Genomic DNA, 16706 nt, shown 5'->3' with positions numbered 1-16706 from the left:
TGAATAACCATGCAAATGTGCTTGGTAACCTCATTGTCTTTATCATTAACTATTGATGTGCCGGTAAACCACACACGCTCCACCAAAATGATAATTATGGGATACCCATTACTACTCTTTATTAGTGCCTATTAGTGTGCTGGTAATCCACACACGCTCCACTAACGACCAATAAAGCATAATGTGCAATTTCATGGGTTAGCATACTTTTCACGTTTTTCCTAAAGTAACTAGAGTTGGGATTTTTGTAAAATAATGTTCTAGTACTTTCTTTAATAACATTATACTTTTAATGAGATGTAGTTGTCCTATCAAACCCGTTCTGCTAACGACCCTCCACTAATCAAGGAAGTGGTGGGTGAGAGTGGACATCCATTCAACTACCATTTTATAGGTAGTTTCCTTATACCCCCTCTTATAGACTAGCTTCGTGAATGAGGCATACTAGCCATTTGACTGACCATATTCTTATACATATATAATATTTAACTTTTAATTAAAATACATATATAAGGTGTGTTTTAAACTTTTTAAAACTTTAAGGTTTATATAAATTTCGAAAAATTAAACTATTAATTTAAATTTAAAATAAACCAAATAACTAGATTTAATAATTATCTATTAATTAACTTTTAATTAATTTATTAAATCTTGTAAGGATTATCTAATCAAATTAAACAATTAATTTAATCCTAATCCTTATCCCTTTAGATTTCGAAAATTAGGGTAAAGGATAATTTCCTTATTTTTCTCAATTATCCAATTAGGCAATAATTATCCAATAAGGCAATAATTATCCAAAATAAGATAAACCCTAAAATAAGAAGCAAATTTCGAAATTCAAGGGAGGAGGCTAGGGTTTTCCAAAACCCTAACCCTAATTTCGATTAGGGTTCATGGAGGCTAGGGTTTTTCGAAAAACCCTTTGAACCAAAAAACCTTAAAAACGAAACCATGGCCTTTTAGGGTTTAATAGCTATAAACCCTAATTTGCAATTCAACTATTATAGTTATTCAATTTAAAACAAAACCAATGTCTCTGATACCACTGATGGGTTTTGGGTAAAACAAATAAACTAGAAAACAATTCCTAAGTTCACATGCAACCTACTTTGGATCTATGTTTTAACTATTGAACATATAACTTTGAATTGCAAAACAAGAACCCTAAGGAGAGAGGCTATTTTCGAAATTAACCAACTAGGGTTTTAGAGTTACATACCTTTCAATTGTTATAGCAAACAATTGGTAATCCTTTGATCTTGATCTTCTTGGAAGCCTAGCACCACAATTGTAATGCCTCTAATGGAATCACACCCAAGAGCTAGCAAGAAGGAAACTTGTGAGGAGAGAGAGAGAGTAGGGTATGCAATTTTAGGCCTTAGGGTTTCACCAAAAGTAAGAGTGGCCGATTTTGAGAGCCAGGAGGCTCCTTATATAGCTGAGGGATCTAGGGTTTAGGGAAAACCCTAATGTTCCTTTGCTTGGGGCCTAAGCTTATCCAAAGGCCTTATCCAAGCCCCTTGGACGAAATCATTAGGGTTTCCCCTATAGATTTCGTCCACCCCCTTCCAAGGAGGTTCTGGAACCTTCCACTCAACTATTAGATAATTGCAAACTAGTCCCTGTACTTTATAATTAACACAATTAACCCCAAAATTAATTCTAATTAATTTATGGCTAACTATTAATTAAATATTATGATTTCTAATTAATATGTTAACCTTTTAACATATTAATAAATCATTTATATTAATTTATTAATCTTATAATAAATCAATATATCTCCTTTCATAATTTCCTTGTCCAGTTGCTAGGTTTGAGGGCAACCCAAAAGGACTGTGCTGTTATCAATTCAAGTACATATCAATTATAGTTATGGGCTTAGACACCTAATCCAACAAATACAACCAAGGAAGAGCTGCATGAGAGTTATATGAATAGATAGATACACTTGGAGGAAGGTGTAAGTGTGTATTTGTTTGAAGGTAATAAGAAAAAATCATCAGATCCTTTTGGCATTTATGAAATAATGGAGATAATGAAGGAATCTGACTAAATAAAATAATTTCAAAGCTCAACGGGTACGTCAGGAAGGCAATAAAGTGAAAGGAAGTCAACAACATAAGAAAATAGGTATCAGGGTTCTTGAGTCGGTTAACGGCAGTCCAGCAGTTGTTTTGTTGGCCTCTGCTCAGTAGGTACCTAATTGTTGCCGACAGAGAAGGAACCGAATCATTTTTTCCGGTAGAAGTGTCCTCAAAGATGGTTGGAGGCGCAACTGCAGCAACCTCGAGAGCTTCTGTTTCCAATGAACGGACCCCTCTGGCAGCCCAACCATAAGCGGGTTTTGGTCGCCAAAATGAGGATTTTGGATATGAATCTTTGTTGACTGATCTGTCGGGCTTTTCACCAACTCACGCTTTGTTTTTTTCATAGAGATGAGAGCCAATCCCAAGGTTTATGTTATGTGGGTTCAGTGTCTAAAAAATGTACCAAAACAATGGAAATGGGAAATGTGATAGGGTATACCATGGATAGAGCCGAAAAATACCTTTGTGATTTAATTGATGGAACTGGTGACAAGATTGTTAATAGATGAATTGTCTTTCTATTAACATTCAAGGAGCATGGAGCTTTGATAAACGGTCTTGGATTAGTTCATTAGACTGGTGTTATTCGTGACTTGGGGAGTCGTATGGATTTTAGGGATGATGTTTGGGTTGGCGGTCAATCCCTGTCTTTTACTTTTCACATGATTTTTTTGATGGATTTGCATAAGGGGGTCTCAGTTAAAGACCAAGTGGTTAGTGGTTGGGTTTTGGTTACCATTAGGCGTCCTGCTAGAGGAGAGCAAGAGTAGTGGTGTGATTTTCTGGCCTTGATGCTAAGTGTTTCTCTTGATGATCGGAAGGATAGGTTGGGGTGGTTGTTAGATGTTTTTGATGTCTTATCAGTCATGCCTACTCATGCTTTTCTAGATAGTGGTATGTTAATTACTGTCGGGATGGAGACTCGGTGGAACGGTTGGGTTCCTATTAAGCTGAACATTCTCATGTGGCGTATCAATTTAGACAATAGTCTGACTAAGGAAAGGCTCGACCATGAGCATTATAATGGAGTCGATTCTTTGTTCTTGTTATTCGACATTTATTGAGATGGTTTTTCATCTTTTTCTCAGGATGCCCTTAATCGATAAAGCTATAAGCTAGGCTTGGTATTTGGTGGGGGTGGAGGTTCCTAATCCTCTTATTCTTCTTTTTCTTATTACTTGGACGGACTCGATTCAACTGATAGGTGGTTAACGGAAGACTTTCGATGCGGTGACTATGATTTTTTTTTGGAGCATGTAGAATTTTCGAAATTCAATATTTTTGGGACATCTATTCCTAGAAAATCTAAGTTGTTTGATAATATTGTTAACATAACATTTTTAGGATTTCTGAATTAAAACAACAATAAAAAAAAATAAAAAAAAATTAAATGGGTTGTTTGATTTCAAACTTTAGCTTACATTTTTTAATAATAGTTTATTTTCTAGCTTCCTGTTTTTACTTTATATTTTTTCCACCGCCGTTCAAAAAAATAATTATAATAAAATCCTTGGGAAAAGACAAAAATTTCTACATTTTTATATGATAACCTATTATTGTGATTTCGTGTTTGATATTTTTATATGAAAACTTATTATATGATGTCGTGTTTGATATCTAATAATTTTATAATCATATAAAACATAGTTTTCGTAATTTGTTTCGAAGTTTGTTTGCTTGTGACTAAAACAGAAAAAGTTTGTTCAGATTAATAATTTGAATCCTATATATGGAAACTCGAATATTTCCGTGCAATAATTAAATACACAATTTTTTAACAAATATAAAAGAAGTAAAACTTAAAATAAAAGCAAACCAGGTCTTAAGTTATAACCATTAACTACAAAAAACGATTACAAGATATATGTGGAGAAACATAGGTCACATCGAAGTATCGAACAGGAAAGAAACAAAAACAGAAAACAAGGCCCATGTGAATGTGATGAATCGTATGTTATGTTAACGAAGGTATTTAAGTATAAGTACAAGAGAGCCGCTTCAGGGGTCCAATAAGGGTGGGCTAGAGCTCGGGTCGGCTCGGCTGACATCATGCGAACAGGACAGAACAATGGCTCCACGCGAAAGCCGCTGCTGCTTATCTTATACTGTTTTTTTTTTTTTTTTAATGTATTTTCTGCATTATTTTTTTTGTATTTTTGTTTTATAAAAAGTCTTTGTAAAATCCAACATATTATTTTTTATGCTTTAAAAAAACGTTTATGATTTTTATCCATAAATCCCATTATATTTTTTAATGCATGGTAAATTAACATTTCGTAAACGAATAACCCATAAAATCCGGTGCATTTCCATGGTCTATGTGGAGTTAAAATATAAATGTGTGACATTATTGATAGTTTTATGTGTTATAGAAATTAAATATTTTGAAAATTAACGGCTTAAAAGGTAGCAATTTCTTGAAATAGTAATTAATCTTTTTAAAATTAATAATGTCATTTAATAGTTTTAGTTCTATTTAGGTTATGCAACTGGTTTTCTTGGTTTATCCACTTATAAATCATTAATTTAATCAAAGTAAAAAAAAAATTTGTAATTTTAGTTGACACAAAAATATATAATGAATTTTTTAAATATCTATTACTTTTTTTTTATTAACCATGGAAGATAATATACGCCACTACAGATGTTATAATATCTTATAATATTTGTTAATATTACACAGACAAATCAGAAAGAAAAAGAAATTCTATCGAATGAGAGGTTTTGTTTGAACTTTGAATGTGAAACTGACGAGTTGCATAATTTGACTTTGGCCACTTATTTAAGACCATTTTGACATCTAAACTATGAGGACCATTCTACCAATATGCCAATAGTAAATGACACACAATCGGTTTTTAACATGTTGCCAAATCAATTCATATACTTTGTTAAAATTGTTGTTGAAGTTTCGTGCGAAAGTTGCGGATGTTCATGTTTGAGTTTACATATATTTACTTTGGTTTTTTTTTTTCTGGTTTGAGTTTATATATATAATTCAATTAGTTATATAATTAGTTAATTACTAATTTAAATATGATAATTTTTTTCCCTAAAATCTTTAATTTGTATTATAAATGTATTAATTTTATTTAATAAAATGTTTGGTCTAATAATATAACAACTAATTCACTGTAAAGAACTCTCGGCTGACGAGATACGTCCGGTGTGCTGCAATGCATATTTGAACTCTTTTGGAGAGCATGCAGTTCACTGTAAAGAATGAAGGTCAACCCTTAGATCGGTGTGGTTATGAATGTTTTGTTTGACATATCTAAGTGTGTTGGGATTTCCGCCAAGAAAGAGGCACATGTGTTGTGAATTTCTTGACCGACCCGACAGAAGGAATCTCAACCCTTAGACCGACTGACGTTTTGATTTTTGGATAAGTTGGAGGGAATTACAGGTGTATCCACTCTCGTGGGCTTGAGGGCTGGAGGTTTCACGGCAGGACAGACTGCATTAAAGGCAGCTACAGACAAAGTCACCAAACATGAGAAATCGTGCATAAAAAATCAACACGTTTTCATACTATTTGCATTTGATACGTGTGGTTTCTTCCCTCCAGATGTAGTGGAGCTTCTTAATAGAGTACAACAGATCATGGATAGCAATGTCATATCCTCTAAATCTATGGATGTAGTATTCAAAATAATTAGTTTTACCATACAAAAGGTTTAGCGACACAACTTGTTGTCTGTTTTCCATTTCACTCGTTGTAGGATGATAACTAAGATATATTATTTTAATTTGAATTAATTATATAGGAATTATTTTTTTTGGTTGTATTTGTTTTATAAATTTCTAAAAAGCTAATGAATAGAAGAAAATGTTTTTGACAATCAAATTAGTTATAAGTGTATTTTTTTTAATCTAAATAACATATTTCTTCTAATAATAAAAAAAGTTATTCGAATTAGTGATACATGAATTATTTGTTTGGTTAATAATATAGGTTTTGAAGTCATAACGAAAAGATGTAAAAAAAAAAAAAAAAAAAAAAAAAAAAAAAAAGCCGGGTATTTTGGGGGAATCTAATCAGTTATAAATGTATAATTTTTTATTTTTTAAAATGTTTGTTCTGATAAGATAACAACTGATTTGAATTAAGTATAAACCAGTTATTTGTTGGTTATATTTGTTTAATAATGTAATTTCTAACTTCTAAGTTGTAACAAAAAGCGTTGGTAATTTTAATGGAATAAACAAGTAGATAAGTTTTGATTATCCGATATTGGTGGGGGGAAAAATATGTAGTGGGTTTATAATGTTTTTCTCGTGATAAGTCTACAAAGGGTTTAGTGGATCAAGGGCATGATTTTATACTTTTTATTTTTAGCAGGTTTGGGATCGGTCGAGTCGGACTAAATCCGTTTCTCTCTCTCTCTCTCTCTCTCTCTCTCTCTCTCTCTCTCTCTCTCTCTCTCTCTCTCTCTCTCTCTCTCTGCGATTTCTTCCAGTTTCTGAGTATTCATGAAGAAACAATGAATTGAGTAATGAATTAATCAGAGTATGAATTCAAGTAATGATGCAAGATTTAGACACAGGATGTAAATATGATCTTGTTTCAGCTCTATTACGCTTTCAAGTTTTACAGAGTACAAGATGTAATTCTGTAAAAAACTTCGTTACTATGACCCTAGTAAGCACTCTTATTTTTAGGAGAGGAAAGCGTACAAAAAATATACTAAGGACTAAGCATTAAACTTCGAATACAATGCCCTAGTAAAATAGATTACAAAAATGTTCGAAAACACTAAAGCATACTTCGACTAATTACAACACTTCGACTCTAACAATCTCCCCCTTTGTAATCATAGTCGAAGTCTTCAGTTTGTAAGAAGTGTGATGGAGTACAGCAACACCCTTCGAACCTCTGTATACCATGAGATAATCTTCTTCAACTCCTTCTTGTCTCCTTCATTATTCTTTTTGCAATGATTCATACGAACAATTAAGTTCATATATTGAGACGTTGAGTACCTTTCTACTTCACTTGCCTGGAACAAGAAACGTTTAGCTTTTCCTGCTTTGTCTTTTCCAGCAAATACTATTCCAAATGGCTTAAGACAAATTTCTCCATCAGCAAATTTCTTTAATTCTGCTTGAGTCTTCGAAGGAGCCATTGGAGCTTTTATTTCCATTCCCTTGGCAGTTGCTAACTCCACATCAGTCATTGCCAAACACTCATAGTAATTTTCGATGAAGATTTTGATGTGAGCAACTCCAATCTTGAATTCTTCTGGATCTGTGTTTTGTAGGAATGAAAATGATTTGTCTTTTAAAAGCAATGCAACTTGTATGACATCATACAAGTTCATCAATGGAAAATCAGCAACAGTAAATTCACAAATCTTTCCATCTGCCCTGGCAACCACGTATTTAAAGTTTTGGACTGTGTTTTCAAAAACCACATCCTTTTTCATGCTGATCACTTTCTTTATTTTGATTAAAGACCAAACATCTTCAGGGGCTTTTCCAAGAACATCATGAAAACGTATTTTCATGTGTGTACCATCATCCTTGTTTTTAAAGTTCCCTTCTGCCTTGAACTGTGGCATGATAAACATCATTTCGTTTATCGGGAAATCCAGCTAGCTTGTGTCAGTATTTGTGACCAAATAGCTTTGCTTTGGTTTCTTTTTGAATGTGTACATGTGATTGAAAGCAACCTTGGCCTCAATTGTCTCGTAGTTATAATGTTTAGCTGGATCCCCTTTGTCCATTCCCTTCGGATCATTAGCTCGCTGAGCCATTATACTTTGAACAATTCTGAGCTTTTCAATCTCAGCCTCTGCTTCAGCCTTCTTTTCATCTTTCGATTTTTCAACAAGAATCGATTTCCCTTTGTCTTTTATTGCTGGATTATCTATTACCTCCTTTGGTATTGAATCACTCCCACCAGTTTCCAAAGATTTACCAATTACAATCCCTTTGGAAAAAGTTCTTGTAATGGGTAATGTTGTTACAACTGTTGAAGTCACTGGTTCAGCAGAAACAATCACCGGTTTTGTTGTAGGAATTTTCGAAGAAAATACTTTGTCTACCACTTTCGCATCTTCTTCACTTGACTTCCTTTCTCCCCCTTGCACCCCTGTGAAAACAGGAGGGGCAGTGGTTGTGGGAAGAAGACTGGATATGTGAAAGAGTGGTGCAAGTTGCTTGTTAAGTATGGCTTCAAATTGAACAAACTTCTGAGATAAAAAATCCGGAGTAATCAATGAAGAAGAAATCGGCTTGGCAGACATCTCCTTCAACTCCTTAAGCAGCTTAAGCATCTCCTCGAAGCTTGTTTGTTCGAATGTTGAAATTTGAGAAAGTTGTGGACTCAAATTTTCATACAACTTCACAAATCGTGTAACTGCATCACAAATTATATCGACCTTCTGATTCAATGAAGCATAATCTTGTTGAACATTGACTATTTCTTTGTGCATATCTTCACGAAGTTCGCGAATCTGCAAATTGACATCTTCGTGCACCTTCTTCACATCTTGAACAAAAAGCACATGTCATTCCTTTGCTACATTCTTCAATTCTTTCAAATCACTAGCAAATTTCGAACTTTGAGAATTGAGTCGAATTTCAGTGTTTTGATCATTGAGATCAACTTTCTCCAAGACTCGAGATTCAGAATCTTTAATCATTCCTGATACTTTGCTCACCATCCTGGCTTCGAACATCTTGAGCATAGAGTCAATCTCCAAACTAGAAACAGATGAACCACCCCCCAGATCTGCTTGAGACTGAATTATGGAATTCAACTTTTGATTTAAGATCTTAAACTGTTTCATGGTCATCAACATGTGATCAGGAAATTCCTCTTCCTCTTCATGAAACTCCAAGTCTTCGAACGTACCACCAAATCCCTCATTATCTGTCTCTGTTTCCATTTCAATGGTTTCTTGAATAGGAGAAGTTGATTTTGGTGGCTCAGTAGATTGTGAAGAAAAGATTGAAGTAAAAGGTTGATCAAGAATATGTTCGAATGTTGGAGAATGAGTGGATGATGTAATGGGAATAGTTGATGGTGAGACAGAAACAATAAGAGTAGAAATAACAGGATCTTGATCGTCATGCTTCGAACCTCCTTCACCCATATTGACATTTGCATCCGTATCAGATACATGTGCAGGGATGCCTGAAGTTCGAACCTCCTCAAAAATTGATTTGGCAATCGAAACTTCGGGTGGTATGACAACTGTCTTCTCAGGAGTGGAACTTTGAATAAGATGAGTGAACTCTGGAGTTTCTGGAATTCTTTCTGCATCATCTTCAGTCGACTCAGTGGAAATCACCAACTTTCGAGCCTTCTTCTTCTTTTTCTTTGACAACTTCTTTGCCATATCCTCAGCCCTCCTTTTCTTCGACACCGGAGAAACAGGTGCTGGTACTTCTCTAATTAACACACCTTGATGTGTAATTTGGGGTTTTCGAAATCATTTGTTGTGTAGGAGACTTGCGTTTATGAGAGGACTTCGTTTTAATTCTTCGAAACATTCCTGTTTTCGAAGGAATGACAACCTTCTCTTGAGTTTCTTCAATGACGGGCTCAATCACTTGTGTTTCAGCAACATATACTCTAACAGTTTCAGACTTTTTCTTTGGAGATTTCGAGGATTTCGAATCCTTGGTTTTCTTTTCAGATGAAGCAGGATCAACCTTCTTTGACTTTTTAGACTTCTTCTCTTCCCTAGGCAACAAAATCCCAGTCTGAATAGTAGAATCGATTGTTTGCAAATAGGCCACTAAAACAGAATTCGTAGGATTAACCCGTTTGAGCATCGCATTTGGAATTCGAGCCACAGATGGGAAATCATCAGCATTATCTACAACTTCCTTCGGATAATGGTATGATTGAAAAGTAACTTTCTCTTCGTCATTTGGTACCATAATCCCTTCCTTATTATAAAAATACTGCAAAATAAGGCTCCAGTATCGTGCACACGAAATGCCATGAACTGCATTCGTATGTTCTACACCCTTTTGGAATTCCTTCCATAATTGTGTGGAATAATCTACTTGAAGATCATAGTATAGGCCTGCAACCATTGCATACACCTCCATCCTTCCTTTATCTAATCCAACTGTTCTTCCGGTTAAACATCGGAGAAAAATCCCAAATAAGAAATTCCATAGCCGAGGAAGACCAGATTTCTTAAAGTCACTTATCTTGGACAATGGGGGCTGATATCCCATCTCATTAAACATATGAACTATTTGTGGGAATGTGAAATCAACATAAGGAGGTGAATTCGGAATATCAAGAATCTGACAGAAGAGTTTCTTGGATAGCCTAACCTTTTTATCGTTCACCAGATGGAAAGTGATCGTATCAGATGCTTTATTGTAAGTTGCAGTGGATCCTGCTTGAGAAAGCCAGGATAATGGAACAGAAAAGAAATTGAACATCGCCGTGGATAAAACAGAGTGTTTCAGTGCAACAATGAGCATCTTCAATTCCTTTGGGTATTGAGAAACTTCACCATTCACGTAATAGTTAGTGGATTGAATCTTCATGACTGGTGCGGATGAAATATCTTCAGTGGAAGGATCGACATGAGCAGAAGACGCCATTGTTAGGGTTTGAGAATTTGAAAGATCAGAGAATTTAGAGAAATTTTGCTTTTGGAATGCGGAAACTGATACTGAACCCTTGAATCCCCTTTTATATGTAACCCTTAAGTTTGAATTTGAAGCGGGATGTGCATTTAATGATATCCGACGTGGCACCTTGAAAATCGGACCAGTACTGCGGAAAGGTAGCCATGCGTCAAAAAGAAACTGTCACATCTCCTTGAGAACCGGACAGAATACCATACGTCATATGTAGACAGCCTGTATTGTTATCCCCAAGCTGATTTGTAACCGTTAGAACCATTCGAATGGAGGCAGGGCTCTTTCACTTTTGGGATAAAAAGCAAAGTCATATGCCAGATGTTCGAAATCATCAGCCTGAGTTGGTATTACTCAGAACCTCAAGGATTTCGTGAGTGCAGTGTTCCAAAGAATATAGATAAGAAGCAATGATAAAAAAAATTTCGATTAGTGTGATGTCAAACAATTGACATAAAAGCAGGTTAAATTTCGGGCAAAGATTACTTCATTAATCATTAAGAGAAATGATCAATAGCTTGTGTAGGTTCCCGTGAATTACAATCGAATACTTTTTGATAAGTATCAAAGGGCTTCTTTTGAGAATACTTCGTGGGTAGGTTCAAAATTTCGTTACATGTCATCCTAAACATAAGGTGATAAATTGTAACAGAAAAGACTTGTTTGACCAGTGTAGTCAGTGACAAGTTGGCTTTGATAAATTTTAAAATGACTAGGACATTCGAATAAAACTCACACTTAAATCATATTCAAGAAAAAAATTTGTATGCTGAATCTTGTTGGGTAACAAACATCGTGGGCTTCGAATGTTTGATCAAGACCACTCATGCTAAATGAATATGATTTGGAGTTTCGAATCTTGGTACAGAAACAAAAGTTTCGTGAATATCTGGAACATTGTTCCCCGTCAATTCCTTAACAAGAGTATGAAAATTGGGTTTCACTTTCATCACGGTCTCATGATGTCAGATCACAAACACTGATTTTTGATATGTCTAAGTCTCGATTGGTTTGATCAGAGACCTCTCGGACATATGTCTTCGTGTGTGATCGTGTAAGAATTTTGATGAAAAAGATGGATTTAAGACAAGAAAAGTACCTCTGTTATATTTTTGGACCAAACAGTAAACTCTTAACTCATTTTGAGAAGAGTAAGGTAGCTCAGAGACTAATGTGAATATAAGCCTGATTGGGAAGAAATTTTCATATGAAGAATTTCATTAAGGCTTTCCTACACACACATTGAGTCATTGGAGACTTTTGGACAACATGCAGCAGCATGCTTCTAGGGACAACTTAACTAGTTCAAAATGCGAAAAATATTGATCAATTCATACGAAAAAATTTACCTGACCCTAGAACTGCCAACATATTCCATCTTATATCTTCATGATATTCTGCAACAAAATAAAACTGAAAATATGTTTGTTGTTTTGAAGTTTTCGAAAAGTTTGAAATACAAAAAAAGCTTTTTGGATTTTTAATTTTTCAAAAATTTGAAATACAAAACAAAAGAAAATCTTTTTGGATTTTTGATTTTTCGAAAATTTGAAATACAAAACAAAAGAAAATCTTTTTGGATTTTTGATTTTTCGAAAATTTGAAATACAAAACAAAAGAAAATCTTTTTGGATTTTTAATTTTTCGAAAATTTGAAATTATACTTGTTGCAAAACGCGAAATTTCATCATTCCCTGAGAAGTGATTAATATACGAATTCGAAGGGGTAGAAGTGTTGACTATGAACAGTAACCTCTGAATACCTCTGGATTTTTTATTTTTGATCTTTGCGTTTATCGTTTTCTTGCACTTTATTGTTTCGCATTTAAATTCGTCAAATAACAGGACAATCTGCTTCTACTCTTTTCTTATAATTAGATCTGATTGTGAATGATCAATCTGATTTTTAGACGAAACTTGGTAACAATAATAATAATAATTGAATTTATTATCTTGCGACATATCAACGTTTAATCGTCTAATATTAATCGTTGGTTGTTTGTGAAAACGTTTGGATATTTAATCATAAATATTATCTATCCATTAGTTTGTTTATCTATTCTACATAATTCATGATTAGTTCATCATACTAATTATTGGATTGTTTAAATATCAAGTATGAATTTCAACAAAAAGAAGTAAGACAAATTTCTATAAAGCTAATAAATAAAACGGGTATTTTTTCGATTTAAATCTATTAGAAAAAGATTATTCTTTTTGATGCAAAAAAAAATGATGTTAGGGTTGGAAATAGTTTAGATGTGCTCAAAAAGAGTAAGGTGCTGTTTGTTTTTTTATAAAAACCTTTTCAAACCACTTATTGCTGTGCGGCGCAGCACACGCGCAACACTTTCCCTTTCGCAGCAGTTTGTTTTTTGGAAGGCTTCAGATTACAAAACCTCTGCGCGTGTGCTGCGTGGCGCAGCACTTGACTTGCCTCTTCTAACCTCTTCAGCTTTCATTTTTTCCAAGTGTTTTTTTAAGAATTTTTGTATAACTTATTTTTTTTAACTTTGATTTTCTTAAATTTTTATTTACGGATGTGATACAATTTATTTTTATAGTTTCCACGATTTTTTTTAACTTGATTTTTTTAATTTTTTTACCGTTTCTATTAATAATATTTTCAATTTCAGTTGCATCTTTTTTAATGTGTGTAATTTTTTACGAACTTTGTAGACATCGTTTGCAATACTTTTTTACTTTTTTTATTATTTTCTTTTTTAATGTTTTTTAAAATTAGTTTTTTTTAGAATAAAACTATTAGCTTCTTTTACATTTTTTTAAGTTTTTTTTTTTTAAAAAAGTTTTATATTTTTGTTTTTTTACATGTTCTTTTTATTATTATTTCAATGTTTTAAGACTAGAATTATTAAATTTTGGTGTTGAGAACTATTTTCAGTTTATAAAATTAGTTTATTTAAATTTCAGTTTACTGCAACAGTCTGCAGATGTTAAAAAACAAACATGCTTCTTATTATAGGCTGCAGCCGTTTGTTCCACCTCTTCTGCTACAGAGGATTGCAGAGGTGGTCCGCAGACTTCATGAATTTTCGCTTCGAAAAAACAAACAACGCCTAAATGTCGATATTATGATCATAATATGCTGCCAAAGATCCGTTAATCGATTGATAACAGAATTCAGAATTTTAATGATTTGAGCAAATGTACTTTCATTTATAAATCTTCTCTTAATTCATACTTTCAATTTTTTTGAATTTAAAAAATCACCCATCAATTTATACAGAATGCATGAATTAGCAATGTACTTTCTCATTAATGGAGTTGTGTTCTTGTTTTTTAGCTTTTATGTACAAATAAAATAGCTTTATACTTTGGGTAATGTTTATCTGTTTCTGTTTTTCTTTTTATATTTTTTTATCATAATTTAGGGGAAAAAAAATTAGTTTAATGGCTAAATAGATAAAATGATGAAAGTACATATAGTCAATTAAAGTATTCAACTCAAACAACTTGATTTTTGTTTAAACCCAAATATCCCCAACTTCTTTTCAAGATTTTTCATGCATTTAGTGTACAAAACAATTAATACATGCATCCAAAAAAGCAAAATCCATAAGTTTTCTCTCATATCAAAATTCAACATTGACTCTTTGACCATATGACAAATGTGATAAATCATAAAATCATTAAATCATTAAAAATTCTACATCAAAATACATATAAATATAATCATTCCTTCCACATGTCTGCAAACTCATCAGCCTCAAGTGGATTTGTCATCTCATGCATTTTTCTCCTTGTCTTTGCCTTAACCTTCATTGCATACTTCCCAGCCTTCTGTCTCTTCTCCAAAGATCGTATCTAATCATCAAGGGCAAATTTGTAAATTAGTATATAAATTCAAAAACACTTTAAATCCACCAAAAATAATCAAATAATCTTTTTTCGCACCTGATTTGGTGAAACATAGAATGGATTCTCATATAGAGTTGGACCTCCAAAACTACCACCAAATATCTTGATTGGATTTAAACAAAATCTTGGTCCAACCTGTAACAATTTTTTTTTTATAAATCTGTCAATTTTTATAATCTTACAAAATATTTAAACAAAAATATTACTACAAACCTCAATTAGTGTCATCTTTTCCAACCCTCCACGATTAATTTTATCTGCTCCAGTATGAGGACATGATATCTGTTTACATAAGATTAACAAAAAATAAAAATTGCAATTAAAAGTTTAAAACACTTGATATATTTTTACATAAAATCTTTATTAATTATTACAAACCTGGTAATTTCGGAACCAAATGTGGTCATCAACAATTGAGAACACAAAGACATGGTCATGGTAGGGCTTTGACTTTCTGTGTTCTTTAGGAGTTCCAAATATCTGTTCAAGTATAAATATATAAATAAACACCAAAATAATAAGGATTTGTTTGAAAGGAAGAAAAGGAGTAAAATAGATACTTGTGTGATCATTTCTTTCAAAAGTTTCCAATGAGGGTCTGTATCAAAGTTTGATGAAAATGTGAGAAGAGGTCTGGAGCCTTTGAGATGGTTTCCAGTGAGTTTTAACTCTTCCATTGTGTGAACTATAATAAAACATTAAGAAAATTAACAAACATGTTTTTTTTTTTTGTTGTTACGTTATATAAAGCTTCAAAAGAATCAAATAAAATTGGCTGATGTTGATCAATCACCTGCATTCACTAAAAACTTTACAGATGGACCATTAGGGCATTTGGACATCCACAAGTAAAGATCTTTGTGTTTTCTGCACTGAAATTGAGAATGAAAATGTTAACGAAGATAAACCATTGAAATCTGGATCTTTCTCTGATACATGAGATAGGTGTTGATGTTAATTGGTATGAGAAAATTACTGAGACATCAAAGTGACGATGTTGAAGAACTATTCAATGACCATGTTTTTAATAATGGATTCGTTTTTGTGATCGGATGAACAGCTCTTAAGTTCATAGATAGTAAAAACATGGAAAAAAAGAAGTAACCTCAAAGAAGAGACAAGAAGAACAGCTCTTAAGTTCAACAAGCTCGTTTAGGGTTGCTCCTTTGGTAGCCTTGGATTCAACTTTGTTATCTTTCTTGCAGTGAGGCAAAATTGATACCAAATTCAACATCAGATGCCGATACCTAATACGATTCAAAACCATCAATTCAAAGAAATACAAAGTCTCTAAGAAACAGGTTAGATACGATTAGTGGCATAAAGGAAACAAATTTAAAAAAAAAAAAAAAAAAAAAAAAAAAAAAAAAAAAAACCATGTAACCTGTAATTGATGCGACGTGAGCAAGTTACAAGAACTTTCTCTCTGTTTCTAAACCCTGTAGTGGTTGTAGAGTCTTGTGTGTTTTCCGGCTTGTCTTTCCAACCAAGAAGAGTCCTTTTAGGTCTCTCCGGCGCCGTTTCATCCTTCTTCGCCGCCGGGGCCTCAACTTCAGTGTGCTTTCGCTTCTTTCCCATTTTGTTTTGCAATAGACAGAAGTGAAAGACTGAACAGAGTTTTGAGGTTTGATGTCGAGTGTCGACGCTTCGTTGAAACCTAAACCCTAATCAGTCGGGCAGGGTTTTAGTCGGGTCATTGATTAATAGAGAGACCATAATGATAATGGTTACGTATTTAATGGGCCTATTGGGCTATATTTTTTTAGTGTTGCTCGAGAATTTGGTTTGTGTCGGTTAATTTTTATAAACAAATCATTATTTATAATTTAAAACTTTAGTCCTTATAATATGTACAACTTTATGGATTTTGTCAAAATGTTTCATTATGTGTAGAAGTGGCCCCTTGAGATTTACTTCCATTGGATGTTAAGTTCAAAGTTAACTGATCATTTTTGCCCTTGTTTTCTCCGGTTTCTTCATTTCCATTCGTCTTATCTTTAACAACCCTTACGGGCGTTTGGTAGGGCGTAATAAAAGTGGAAAAGAATGACCCACTAAGAGGGAATGAAAAATTAACCATTTTGGTTGTGGTGACTTAATGTAACATCTCAAAAATAC

The 16706-nt window shown here is 33.3% G+C and overlaps 1 protein-coding gene across 1 annotated transcript; it reads right to left on the bottom strand.

Moving 5' to 3' along the window:
• Positions 1 to 14263: 14263 nt before the first annotated feature.
• Positions 14264 to 16272, bottom strand: LOC145123393 (ribosome biogenesis protein BRX1 homolog 2-like). Its single transcript, XM_079058608.1, has 8 exons — positions 15973 to 16272; positions 15694 to 15835; positions 15382 to 15460; positions 15149 to 15273; positions 14967 to 15068; positions 14802 to 14870; positions 14625 to 14723; positions 14264 to 14534 (listed from the first exon to the last, which is right to left on the bottom strand). The coding sequence occupies exons 1-8, from the start codon at positions 16164 to 16166 to the stop codon at positions 14403 to 14405; spliced, it is 942 nt and encodes a 313-aa protein (XP_078914734.1). The 5' UTR covers positions 16167 to 16272; the 3' UTR covers positions 14264 to 14402.
• Positions 16273 to 16706: the final 434 nt, after the last annotated feature.

Source organism: Lactuca virosa, chromosome 7 (assembly GCF_052849685.1).
Source record: "Lactuca virosa cultivar CGN04683 chromosome 7, Lactuca_virosa_CGN04683_v6, whole genome shotgun sequence".
NCBI classification, from domain to species: Eukaryota; Viridiplantae; Streptophyta; class Magnoliopsida; order Asterales; family Asteraceae; genus Lactuca; species Lactuca virosa.
Note: the sequence above shows the minus strand (reverse complement) of the source record. Positions and strands in the feature narration are given on the sequence as shown.

Excerpts from the sequence above, each read along its gene's own strand:
- LOC145123393 (XM_079058608.1), bottom strand. The coding sequence starts at position 16,166 with ATGGGAAAGAAGCGAAAGCACACTGAAGTTGAGGCCCCGGCGGCGAAG. Across the intron at positions 15,836-15,972 it reads TCACGTCGCATCAATTACAG|GTATCGGCATCTGATGTTGA; the intron begins GTTACATGGTTT and ends GAATCGTATTAG. Across the intron at positions 15,069-15,148 it reads TGAAAGAAATGATCACACAA|ATATTTGGAACTCCTAAAGA; the intron begins GTATCTATTTTA and ends ATACTTGAACAG.